At 34.1% G+C, this 13,210-nt stretch overlaps 1 protein-coding gene across 1 annotated transcript in view; it reads right to left on the reverse strand.

Moving 5' to 3' along the window:
* SUGCT (succinyl-CoA:glutarate-CoA transferase) overlaps positions 1 to 13,210 on the reverse strand; it is a 723,725-nt gene that overhangs the window by 679,966 nt on the left and 30,549 nt on the right. Inside the window, exons 2-5 of the mRNA XM_063115110.1 lie at positions 9,424 to 9,475; positions 8,659 to 8,732; positions 4,056 to 4,141; positions 3,477 to 3,527 (exon numbers count right to left, since the gene is read on the reverse strand). Coding sequence (XP_062971180.1) covers positions 3,477 to 3,527; positions 4,056 to 4,141; positions 8,659 to 8,732; positions 9,424 to 9,475 — 263 coding nt within the window. The remainder of the gene's footprint in view (positions 1 to 3,476; positions 3,528 to 4,055; positions 4,142 to 8,658; positions 8,733 to 9,423; positions 9,476 to 13,210) is intronic.

Here is a 13,210-nt window from a genome sequence, read left to right on the forward strand (position 1 = left end):
ACAATGTCTCTACTCCTCTCCACCCCTATTATATAATATTCCTCATTATAACATGCATTTAATACATGTAAACATGATTCTGAAAAGCTTTTATACTTTTCACATGCTTTCATTCCAAAGAGTTTAAATGTACTTAATGAACCTTTGGGTTTGTTTGGGGTTTTTTTCCAAACTATTAAACTACAGCCCAGTGAACCAGTAACTGTCAGAAACAGGATCCATATTTTGATTCCTAAATTGCCACTATGGCAATTAGAGGGCAAATGAACCTTAAACTTAATCTCCATTTCTTTTCAAAATTTCAATTATGACCACAAACTTTTTAAAGTCTTTTTTAAAGTCATCACAAAAATTGTACAAGGACACTCATTACAGTAATTCTTGAACACATTCAGGTGCCTAATAATTATTCAATAAATTTTTAATTGCCATGTTGACATAGATTTAAATATATTTACATATGGACAAACTAACGAAATAGAACAAGAGTCTAGATCAGGGGTGGGCAAACTTTTACTATAAAGAGTGAAATGGTAAATAGTTTAGACTTTGCAGACCATACATCCTCTGCCACACATTCTTTATTTTTCTTCAACAACCTTTAAAAATGTAAAATCCATTCTTACATGGGTTATACAAAAACAAGCCTGACTTGGCCCACATAGTTTGCCAACATCTGCTCTAGATGGAAAAGGCTGAGTTAATATAAACTTTAGATGTAAACGTAAAAAAATTGAGAATCTGTCTATTATTTTGTCACTAAATTTGGAATATATACACAGAATTGTGTGACTTAACAAAATTGGGGGTGGGATGAATCTTTGGAGGCAAGTTAAGGAAATAAGTTGTCATCTTCCAGAGCTCATGAAACAGAGGCACCAGAAGCCCTAGTGGCCTCCTGTCAGAAGAGGCATGATAAATATATTAGAATACAGGAGAGAGACAGAAAGGTTTCAAGTATGCACCTCAAATCTCAAGCTATACAGGCATTCGTTCCAAATTTCAGGTGCCAATTTTACACTGAGCTGCTTCCCAAGTGGGCAACTTCATGAAGCATGCTCCAGGGTGAGCCCCAATAGAGATGCATTTATTTATTGTTAATGATTCTACCAAGCATTGCTTGGGGAGTTGGAGGGCATGTATAACTATTAAATAAAATACAAACTTCAGTTACACCTTAATTTATTCCACAAATTTACCTAAGACTCTACTATTTACATGGCACTCCTGTAGGCATTAAATAAATCATATCAAACACATCTAGGCATGTATACTGGTAATCTCTTTGTTGCAACTGTTCCACATGGTACATGACATAGTACCTTATGCAAATGGAATTTAATAAATTATTTTTAATTTTAAAAAGCCTCTGGGAGTTTCTAAAATTAAACACAGAATTATCATATGACCAATGCCACTCCTAGGCATATACCCAAAAGAATTGAAAACAGGGATTCAGATAATTGTATGTGAATGTTCACAGCAGCATTATTCACAGTAGCCAAAACTTGGATGGAAACAACCTTAGTGTCTATCAACAGATGAATGTATCCATCCATACAATGGAATATTATTCAGCTAGAAACAGGAATGTAGTTCTGATACATGCCACAACATGGATAAACCTTCAAAACATTATGCTCAGTGAAATTAGCAAGACACAAAAGTACAAATATTGTATGAATCCACTTACATGAAATATCTAGAATAGGCAAATTCATAGGGACAAAAAGTAGATTAGGGATTACCAGTGGCTGGGGGGAAAAGGGAAGTAGAGAGTTACTATATAATAGATACAAAGTTTCTGTTTGGGATAATAAAAACATTTTGGAAATAAATGGTTGCACAACATCATGAATGTAATTAATAACATTGAATTAAATATTTATAAATGGTTAAAATGGAAACTTTTATGTTTTACATATATTACCACAACAAAAATAATTTTAAATCACGTGTGGTATTTGTATTTTTAGATTTCCATAGAATCCTAAATCACATCTCAATTCACGTAAAGTGTCCAGATTGACCACAAATTTGCTGTTTCAATGAGACAAGAAAATAAATGTAATAAGTTATGTTAATAGAAAAAGTATTCATAATATATGAAGTAACAAAAAAACAGATTATATGTAAACATTATACATGGTATTACCTCATGTTTGTGGGGAAAAATGAAATATACAAGGGAATGAAAGAAAGTTTGATATGACACACTAAAATATTAACCTTTTTGCCCATGAACAGGTATTATCCATTGTGATGGTTAATTTTAGGTGTCAACTTGATTAGACTAAGGAATACTTAGAACAATTTAGAAAAATCAAACTGAGTTTCAACTGAAAAGAAAAACAAACCTACAATATGCTATAGAAAAAAATATATAGGAAAGCAGGGTTGTAGGATCAGGACAAATTTCAAGCTTTGGGTTCAAAATATACCAAGTAAACAAAAATTTTAAATATGCTGGATTGACCCAACAGAGCCAAAGAGAATGATCACCGATTCTGATCTTTACAATTAAAAGAATTATCTTTCAATCATCCAGACAGATAAAGTAACAGCAAAGCAACGAAGCTAAAGTTGATGCTTTGGTAAAAAACAAAATTTGGGACTTAGTTTTCTAATCAAATAGATACATATCCTTAGATTAGGCTGTAAATCTTAACAAGGATGGCAAACAAGTTTCACCTCACATGATGAATCCAATTACATGTGCATCAGGAAATAATAAGTAATAATTAATGAGTGCTGACTATGTGGCAGACACTCTTCTACACATCTTACACATATTAATTCTAACAACCACCCTAGGAAGTAGGTAATATTATTACTCCCAGTTTTCTGAAGAGGAAACTGAGGCACAAAGAAGTTATGTAACCTGCCTGAGGTCACTATGGCTAGTAAAGTAGAGGAGGCAGGATTTGAATCCCATGCAAAGGTACATACCCTTAACCATTACGCAATCCTGCCCCTCAAAGAAAGATATTGAGAACAGGGCTGGACACACTGGCCATCTGAATAAGTGCTGGAAAAAGCCTGGCCTCTCCAGTGACTTGACCCAGCCTTCAAATGTCAGTTTTTCCCCTTACTACTTATGTAATCTTTGTAGCACCGCTTAGGCCCCATGAGACTCAATTCCCCTCCATGAAAATGGGAATTCTAATACTTGATTTATAAGGCAAATTCTGAGTATTAGAGGAGATAATGTAAGTAAAATGCCCAAGCCCAGGATCTGACGCAGAGTAGGCACTCAGTCAATAGCAGTTAGTACTATAATTATACACAATATACAAGAAATTAAAAAGTACATTATACTTAGTATAAAAGTATAAAAGTCAAGTTAAATTCTTAAATGTCATTTATAAAAAAGTACAGACTGTCAATGAAATACACTTTTAAAATACTTTACTCTGACGTTCAAATCCATAATTACAACCTAGGTGATAAGATGCCTTTCATAGAGCACACTGTACCTCTTTGATGATTTTCACCCCTTTTGGATCCTTGATATTAATAGCAATACTCTAAAAATTAAAAAAATATATACATATTAAAATACTATAATAAAGGTTTTTCTTATTACTGACAGCTCAACAAGAAAGCCATTCATATCACAGAGTCTCCTCTTAAAGCAAATTTATTTTCCTCATGAAGAAATATTTAAATCACCTTTACTGATTTTATTTGGAATTAGAATATGTTAGGATGATAACAAGGATTATAGTAAATGTTTTTCAGTAATAACAAGTGTTAGGCGATTAGCATTCTCTAAAAGTATAACAAATGTAAAGAATTAAATGATTTCTCTCTTTCATAAAATTATTTCCACTATAAATTCTCATAAAATGTTTTAAGCTTCTTTGCAGAAAGATTAGTAAAAAGCCATATTATTTCTATTTAGTGACTGGTGAATAAATAAAACTTCACCTTATTTGAAATATTAGTTACATCTACAAAAATAGAAAGAAAAAAAACAAGCCATGATGATATCAAGAGTTTTGTTATTATGAGAGAATCACACAAAGAAACCAAAAAAGGAAAGATATTCTTACTTTTTTATTTCGGTTAACACTGAGAAAATATGTACTTTCTGTCCCCACAAAAGGTGGCCCCCAAGTTCGTGTATCATCACCAGCTCCTAAAAATAATAAAATGAGCTCTTAATCATTAAGTGTCAAACACCATGAGACATTTGAAACCAACAGCCTCACTCATATACATTCACAGGTGCCTGAACAAGATCAGTTCAGCCCAGTGGAATCAGCAGCAATACAGGGGGCCATAGGAGCTCATTAGAACTGCCCACTATCTTCACCTATTCATGTTAATCACTGAATTCTTCCATATCCTCTTTCACTAAATTCCCTCCTTGAAAGTCAAAACCCAGAAGGAAATATCCTACTGGCAGTCATTAGATTAATAAATGGCTGATTTTAGGGGGAAAAAATTACTCAGTTTTTGGCAAGTCTGTCAGCTCTTTCCATGTTTTTCCACATTGACCATGCAAAGAAAATGTTGAGTCTGCAAAAAATTTTTGTTAAATATAATTTAAATAAGAATAATGATGTGAGTCTTTCTGATAAAGTGGAATTCAAGACTATGTATAGAACACAAATACAAAAATAAAACAAATATAAAATATTTCTGTAGCAACAACAAATCCGAAAAGGCAAAATAAGTTACTGAATCACAAATGTCAGTTTAAAATACTCTTTTAGAATAAAATTGTAGGTCTTGCTTCATTTGAAAGTGTAAAACCATCAAAAATAGGGTATTTTATTCTGGAAATCTACTACAAGTAATTCTGAAATGTATTCTTGTTTGATTCAAAGATAACACTATAGAATTACAGAAAAAATATTTTCTTAGCACACAAAGCAATGGGCAAAAAAAGTTTAGATATAACTCAGAAAATGAATCAATTATTAAATGGCACAAAATGGTATCACTTAATTAGATTTTTATAATGTAGGTTTTCATTAAATATTGATATGAGAAATTAATCAATATATAGGCAATTACAGTTAAAGTATTTATCACTAGCACTGCCCACCCCCCCAAAAAAGAGATTTTGTGAATGTGGGTTAAAGTTTTAACCTCTAGTCATTTAAATGACATAATCAATCTATTAGCCATTTTACTTTACTCATTGAAACTGATCAAGAAAAACAGACGTAGTCTTTTCAAAAACAGGAAAAATCCACAAGAGAAACACTGCACACAGGACAGAGAAGAAAACCACTAGTTCTAACTGGAGATGAACCAATAATGACACAAAGCAATAAATATTAAGTACCAAACAGAATGGCGTACCAAAAACATTGGGGGAAAAAATGAAGGGCAAGAGTCTGCAAAGGCAATCTCCCATATGTAATAAACCAGTCAGAGGTTTTACGAAAAATCTATGTGTGACTCTGGATCTTCACGATCAGACAGGACCTCTCAAAGTCTCAATAGAGTCCCTATTCTTCCATTTTTTAAAAACTCCTGATACGTTAAACATTTTTTTAAAAAAAAAAAAAAAAAAGCAATGGCAAGATAAAGCTGAAATTAGATAGTTTATTTTAAATGTGTGCATTCTCTCTCAGGTGGAGATAATATCTTGATGTCTAAATTGGAGGCCTACAAGGCTTTGGGATATAAGTGGAGTTTTAGAGAGGCAGAAGGATCAGTGCTGATGGCACATGACTGGAAAGGTAAGGTTAAATGTCATCAGCTGGTAAAACTGTCAGCTTAAGAGACATGTTTTATTTGACCCACACAGGTTTTAAGTAGCTGCCCTGATTTCAAAATCTGGATTATCTCATGTAATTCTTAAATGACCTTTCAACACATTCATTCATTCAGCAAATGTTTATTGAGAACCAACTATGTCACAGACACTGTTATGTGCAGAGCAGACACAGCAGTGAACAAAAAAGACCAATATCCCTGGCCTCGTATCCCTTCCTCATGGGTACAATCCTGGAACTTCAGTGGCATCATTTGCTGACCTTCCCAGCCCACTTTACACATTTAGGTTCCCTGCCTGGTCCTGCAGGCACACAGATTACACCCACTGAGCGGCTAGCTCTTAAAAAAAAGAAGAAAGATATACTTAAGTTTGATATGCTCATTGCTTACACAAATAAGAATAATCTGAGTCCTAACTCAGAAAACTACAACAAAATTTTACTTAATTGAAGAACTGGAGAAGCAGACATGAAAGGAGACTATATATAGTGTTCTCCACTGAAATTTGAAAATCGTACCAAGTCACTTTTAATGAAAGTGCTAAGTCACTTTTCCTCATATCCATGTTGAATAACTATCTCAAAAACCCAAAACAATAAGGTATATAATATTAACATTAAAACGTATTGGCAGGATGGTTAAGAGAGAGAGTCAGAGTAATCAGTCCAAAAAGGAACAGTAAACACTTACTAGGAACATGGGATAAGACATAATAAGTCCAGAAAAAGAAAGGTCTCCCCTATGGTGGAAACCAAAAAGTACAAAGGAGAAATAGACCTAAGGAAATATGGAATAATAACTTATAAAATTGCTATAAATACAAATAATAGCCTAGGGACCACCTGAAATAGCAAGAAAAATTAGATTGGATGCTCTATATGGGAATGGAAGATGCGAGAAACTCAGTGGTTGAAATCAGGAAGTGCTGTGGTGTTGAAATCAAATAGCAATGTGCAAATTAAAGACTTTATAGAAAGTGGGGGGAAAAAATAAAAGATGTTCAACTAGAAAGTAAACATTCTTCAGCATGTATCCAGCAATAACCAAAAGTGATGAACATCGCTGACTACATAAACAAAGCATTACCTCTAGACTTGCTAGGTCTTTCTACCACCTAAGACTAGTAAGCATCAGGTCAAATAAATAAAATACAATATACAATATTCCCCATGCTGATCAGAGAATCTTCTGCTAACTACTTTGGCTTCTTAAGAAGATCTATTTAGCAGGAAAATGAGTCTCCCAGACTGAGTATTCTACTTTATAGGGCTTATCACTTACAGTAAATTAGTAAGTTGACTTAACTATAAATTAGTCTTCTGAAAGTCTTAAGATATATCCACACTACTCAGTGCTACACCATCTTCACTGATTTGAGAATTCTGTTCCAGACACATAGGATCAGATCTTGAAGCATAAATAATAATAATTTTAGAAAACTTCCAAAACAAGCTGTTTATAGGATGATATAGAGAACATAAAGAACATGGGCTGTGCCCTTTAAGTGCTTGTTGGAGAGAAACAGCACACAATAATGGCACTTTTTCTAAGCAACTTTATCAATAACTATGAACTATATCAATATGAACTTTATCTCTTTATCACTATGAACTTTATCAATAACCATGAACCAAACACCAAAATGCTAAGAAGGCACCATATAAAAGTGAGAATTGTATACACAATATGTTTATTTGGTGGACAAAGAAGGAAGAAAGAACAGGAAAAATGTCAGATAAAAAACATAAAAACCCAGCCAGCCACCAAAACAACAAAAAAAGTGAATTAAAAATTAAAAAAAAAAAGAATTGATCTAAGTTTAGGTGTTTTCCCCTCAAAATGTTTAAAATTGTAAAACAGAAAAATGTTTCTTTTATTAGAAAAAGAAAAGACTGACTTAGGTTGGGGTATTTGGGCTCCTTTTCGAAGGGCTTTGATTGCTTTTTCTTCTCTCTGTCTTCTGTATCCTATTTCTTTACTTTTATCCTCCCCTTGTCCTTGCCTTCCCTTCATCCTACAATGAAGGAGTGTGGCCAGGCTCACTCTAATCTCAACATAAGTCTTTCACAGGGCTAAGAGAGGCCAGGATCAGAGCTCAGTGCTTGGATATTCCTTATTAGCTGTATGACCTTGAACAAATTCCTTTATTTCTCTGTGCATGTGTTTTCTCATTTATAAGCTAGGAATAATAACATCACCCATACAGTTGTTGTAAAGATTAAATAAACCAAAATAGGCAATGCTTAGAACTGTGTCTGGTACTCTAATAAGTGTTGTTATCATTGTTATTACATCTTGCATCTTGGATTCTAACAGACACTTTCAGGTGCATGAGAAGGAACTGGCTTGAGCCTTAGCCCTCAGCGCTTATAAAAAGTAAAGAGATGATTAGTATAGGTTCAAAGGAAAATAAGAAATGAAGAGAAAATAATCATTTCATTTCAATTCTCTCTTCATCCCACTTACAGATAATGCTTTGGGTTAAATGTGTCCCCAAAAAGTTCATTTACTGGAATCTTGACCCCCATTGAAAGAATGTTAAGAGAGTGGGAAATCCAGTTATGGTATTTGAAAGGTGCGGCCTTTAAGAAGTAATTAGATTGGGAAGACTATGCCTTTGTTGAATTGACTGATCCATTTATGGAGTAACGGGCATGGTTCTGATGGCCTTATAAGCACAGCGAGTGAGAAAGTTAGTTCTCTGTTGCTCAGGCCATTCAGATGCGCCCATTGGACCATGGACTTCCCAACCTCCAAAACTGTAAGAAATAAAATTATTTTCTTCATAAATTACCCAGTTTCAGATATTCTGTCATAAGCAACAAAAACAGACGAATACAGGTAACAACCATAAATATTTTAAAAATTGCTGAAAATATTCATTGGCTTTTTTCTATTTTTTAAAGAGAGCAATAGCTTTACCTGGTCTTTCCACTTTTATAACTTCTGCTCCGAGATCTCCTAAATTCATAGTAGCAAAAGGTCCCGCCAGTACTCTACAATGTTAACAATGATAAGTAAATAACAATCTTGAAAAATTCTTCAATAATTATTTTCTTAATAGTTCATTTACAGAGACAAGCTCATATAATTCTAGTAAGAATCAAAGTTGTTAAAACTATAATTTGGCCATATGTATCAAGAGTGTTAATAAAATTATATCCCCTTTGATCCAGTAGGTCTATTTCTACAGTTCTATCCTGAGGAAGAAATCAAAACTTTGGCAAAGATTTGTATACAAAGAAACCTAATTTATAATACTGAAATACTGGAGGATGATTAAGCATGTGACATCTATATAATAAAATATCATCTTATGTTTTTGTTGTATTTTGAATGACACAGGAAAACATTCAAAATAAAACATTATGCTTAAAATATGGGTAGAGTCTATGGCCATACCACCCTGAGCACACCCAATCTCATCTAAAATATGCATAAAACTTTAATTTCAATATGGCTCCAATTTTTATTTTTTAAAATTATATATAAACACATAGATTGGAAAAAATGCATAAATATTACACTAATTGTCTCTTAGAGCTTATACAAATTTTTCTTCTTTTTTTCTTCTCCAAAATTTCAGCATAAATATATAAATATCCTGTTATAATGCAAAAAATAAATGAATGTTTTTGAGAGAAGGGAAAAATGCAATCACCAAAACATAGATGAACCAATACAAACCTCGATAGATCCAGAATTTTTACACCCTTCAATGGCTTCATATTGTCAGTATCTGGCAAAACACAGAAAATATTTGAATATTACTAATTTTCAGAGGGAAGAATGCAGAATTCTTCATATTCTGTTTTAAGTAATCTCTATTACTATCGAAAATAATATTATTCCTTCACATGATTCTGCTTTGTATGTAACATAGAAACCTTGCCCTTATCCAAAAGTCAATCTGCAGGAGTCAAGGTGAGCAGAGCCCTGTGCTCCACCAGGGGCCCAGACTCAAATCCCAGAAAACCCTGCCCACAGCCCAAGCAGGAACTGAGGTGAGCAGAGTCACGTGTGCCACCAGGGACCCAGACTCAAGCCCCAGAAAGCCCTGCCCACCACCTAAGCAGGAGCTGAGGTGGTCTACCACAGCCCCTGCCACACCTACTACCATCACAAGGAGAGTTCACCACCACAGTAGCAGCGAGGATCAACAACAGGCAACCCACTGTACACTCAACTATACTAATAAAAGAAGAGTATCAAAAATCTGCAAAATAGAGGAAATCTTTCTCCTCATAGCCAACTCCAGAGTAACAAAAGAAACAAGTGCTCTAACAGATGAGCAAACATCAATGAAAAAATACTAGAAATACAAACAAACAAGAAGATATGACACTACCAAAGGAATACAGTAATGCTCAAGTACCAGACCCCATAGAGTACAAAACCCTTGAAATGACTGAAAAGGAATTCCAGGCAATGACCTTCAGAAAACTCAAAGAGATAAAAGAAGACTCAATTAGAGGACACAATGAAACAAGAGAACAATATCTAGGATACGAAGGAGGAAATTTACAAAGAGATTAATACCTTAAAAAAGAATGTAACAGAACTTCTAGAAATGAAAGTTTCACTCAATGAAATGAAAAACAGAACAGAGAGCTTGAGAACACCAGAGCAAACAGAAGAAAGAATTTCAGATGTTGAAGATGGTATTTTTGAAATAACCCAAGTGGACCAAAAAGGGGGGAAAAAAATTTTTTTTAATGAAGAAAATCTAAGAGAACTCACAGACAACCTCAAGTGCTCAAACATCCAAATCATGGGTATTCCAGAAGGAGAGGAGAAAGGAAAAGGCATTGAAAACCTATTCAAGCAAATAATAACAGAAAACTACCCAGGTATAGGGAGAGATGCAGATCTTCAGATTCAGGAATCCCAAAGATCCCCAGACAGACTCAATCCAAAAAGATCCTCTCCACGATACACTGCAGTCAAACTGGCAAAGCTCAGAGACAAAGAAAGAACTCTAAAAGCAGCAAAAGAAAAGCATGAAGTCACCTATAAAGAAGCCCCTATTAGGCTAACAGCAGTCTTCTCAACTAAAATCCTACAGGCCAGAAGAAAATGGGATGATATATTCAAAATACTAAAAGAAAAAAATTGTCAGCCAAGAATTCTATATCCAGCAAGGGTATCCTTCAGAAACGAGGGAGAAGTAGTGTATTTCCCAGACAAACAAAAATTGTGGGAGTTCGTCAACACATGACTAGCCCTGCAAGAAATTCTCAAGGGAGTCATGCATCTGGAATCTGAAAAACAATAATCACTATCAAAGATAGACAAGAAAGAGCAAAACCCACAGTTAAAACAAAAATGCAAATGAGAAAGAGAAAGAAGCTAAATCATACCACCTCAAATTTCCAATTAACATTGAAGACAAAAAATGAAAGGGGAAGAAAGGAACAAAAGAAATTTAAAATATCTAAACAAAGAGCAGTAAAATGACAAGAGTAAAACAATATCTATCAGTAACAACTCTAAATATAAATGGATTAAACTCCCCATTCAAAAGACACAGACTGACTGACTGCATTAAAAAGCTAGACCCAAGTATATGCTGTCTTCAAGAGACTCACCTCACTTGTAAAGACACACACAGACTAAAAGTGAAGGAATGGAAAAAGATCTACCATGCAAATGGAAACCAAAAATGAGCAGGAGTAGCTATTCTTATATTGGATAAAATAGACTTTAAACTAAAAACCATAAAAAGAGACAAGGTCACTAAATAATGATAAAGGGATCTATCCAGATAGAAGACAGATATATAAAGCAAATACTCTTAGACCTAAAGAAAGAGATATAATCTAATACCTTAATACTGGGTGACCTGAACACCCCTCTCCCAGCATTGGACAGATCTTTCAGACAACAAATCAACCATGAAACACAGGATTTAAACTACACCTTAGATCAAGTGGACCTGGCAGGTATCAACAGAACATTTCATCCAACAGCTACAGAACATACATTCTTCTCATCAGCAAATCCCAGACCATTCTCCAGGATAGACCACGTGTTAGGTCTCAAATCAAGTCTCAGAAAATTTTTAAAAACTGCAATCTTTTCAGACCATAACAGATTAAAACTGGAAATCAATAACAAGTGAAACTCTGGAAATTATACAAATGCATGAAAACTAAACAACAGGCTCCTGAATGACCTATGGGTCCAAGAAAAATTTAAACAGGAAATCAAAAAAATTCTTGAAACTAATGAAAATGAAGATACATCATATCAAAACCTGTAGGATACTGCAAAAGCAGTACTAAGAGGGAAGTTTATTGCAACAAACACATCAGAAGAACAGAGAGCCTTCAAATAAACAAACTGACACTACACCTCAAAGAACTAGAAAAACAACAATCTAATCCTAAAAGTAGTAGGTGGAGAGAAGTAATTAAGATCAGAGCAGGGCCGGCCTGTGGCTCACTCGGGAGAGTGTGGTGCTGATAACACCAAGTCAAGGGTTAAGATCCCCTTACCAGTCATCTTTAAAAAAAAAAAAAAAAAAAAAGATCAGAGCAGAACTAAATGAAATAGACACCCAAAAAACAATACAAAAGATCAATGAAACAAAAAGTTGGTTTTATGAGAAGGCAATATAAACAAATTATTGGCTAGGTTAACCAAAAAAAGACCCAAATAACAAAAATCAGAAATGAAAAGGGAGACATTACAACCCATACCACAGACATACAAAAAATCTTTAGAGACTACCATAAACAACTGTAAGCCAACAAATATGAAAATCTGGAGGAAATGGATAAACCTCTGGACACATATAATCTACCCAGACTGAACCAAGAGGAAATAGAAAACCTGAACAGACCAATAACAGGCAACAAGATTGAATCAGTAATCAGCAATCTTCTAACAAAGAAAAGCCCAGGACCTGATGGCTTTACAGCTGAATTTTATCAAACCTTTAAAGAGGAATTAATACAAATTATCCTCAAACTATTCTAAGAAATTGAAACGGAAGCCATTCACCCAAACTTATTCTATGAGGCCAGTATCACCCTGATACCGAAACCAGACAAAGAAACAACAAAAAAAGAAAATTACAGGCCAATATCCTTGATGAACATAGATGCAAAAATCCTCAACAAAATATTAGCAATTAGAATACAGCAACAAATCAAAAAATTATACACCATATTCAAGTAGGATTCATCCCAGGGATGCAAGGATGGTTCAACATATGCAAGTCAATAAATGTGACACACTACATCAACAAAACCAAGGACAAAAACCACATGATTATCTCAATAGATGCATTTGACAAAATTCAACATCCCTTTATGATAAAGAGTCTCAGCAAATTAGGTATAGAAGGAAATTATCTCAACACCGTAAAAGCCATATACAACAAACCAATCACCAGTATCATCCTGAATATGGAAAAGCTAAAAGCTTTTCCCTTAAGTACAGGAATAAGACAAGGATGCCCTCTCTCACC

This window comes from Cynocephalus volans, chromosome 11, assembly GCF_027409185.1.
Source record: "Cynocephalus volans isolate mCynVol1 chromosome 11, mCynVol1.pri, whole genome shotgun sequence".
Classification (NCBI taxonomy): Eukaryota; Metazoa; Chordata; class Mammalia; order Dermoptera; family Cynocephalidae; genus Cynocephalus; species Cynocephalus volans.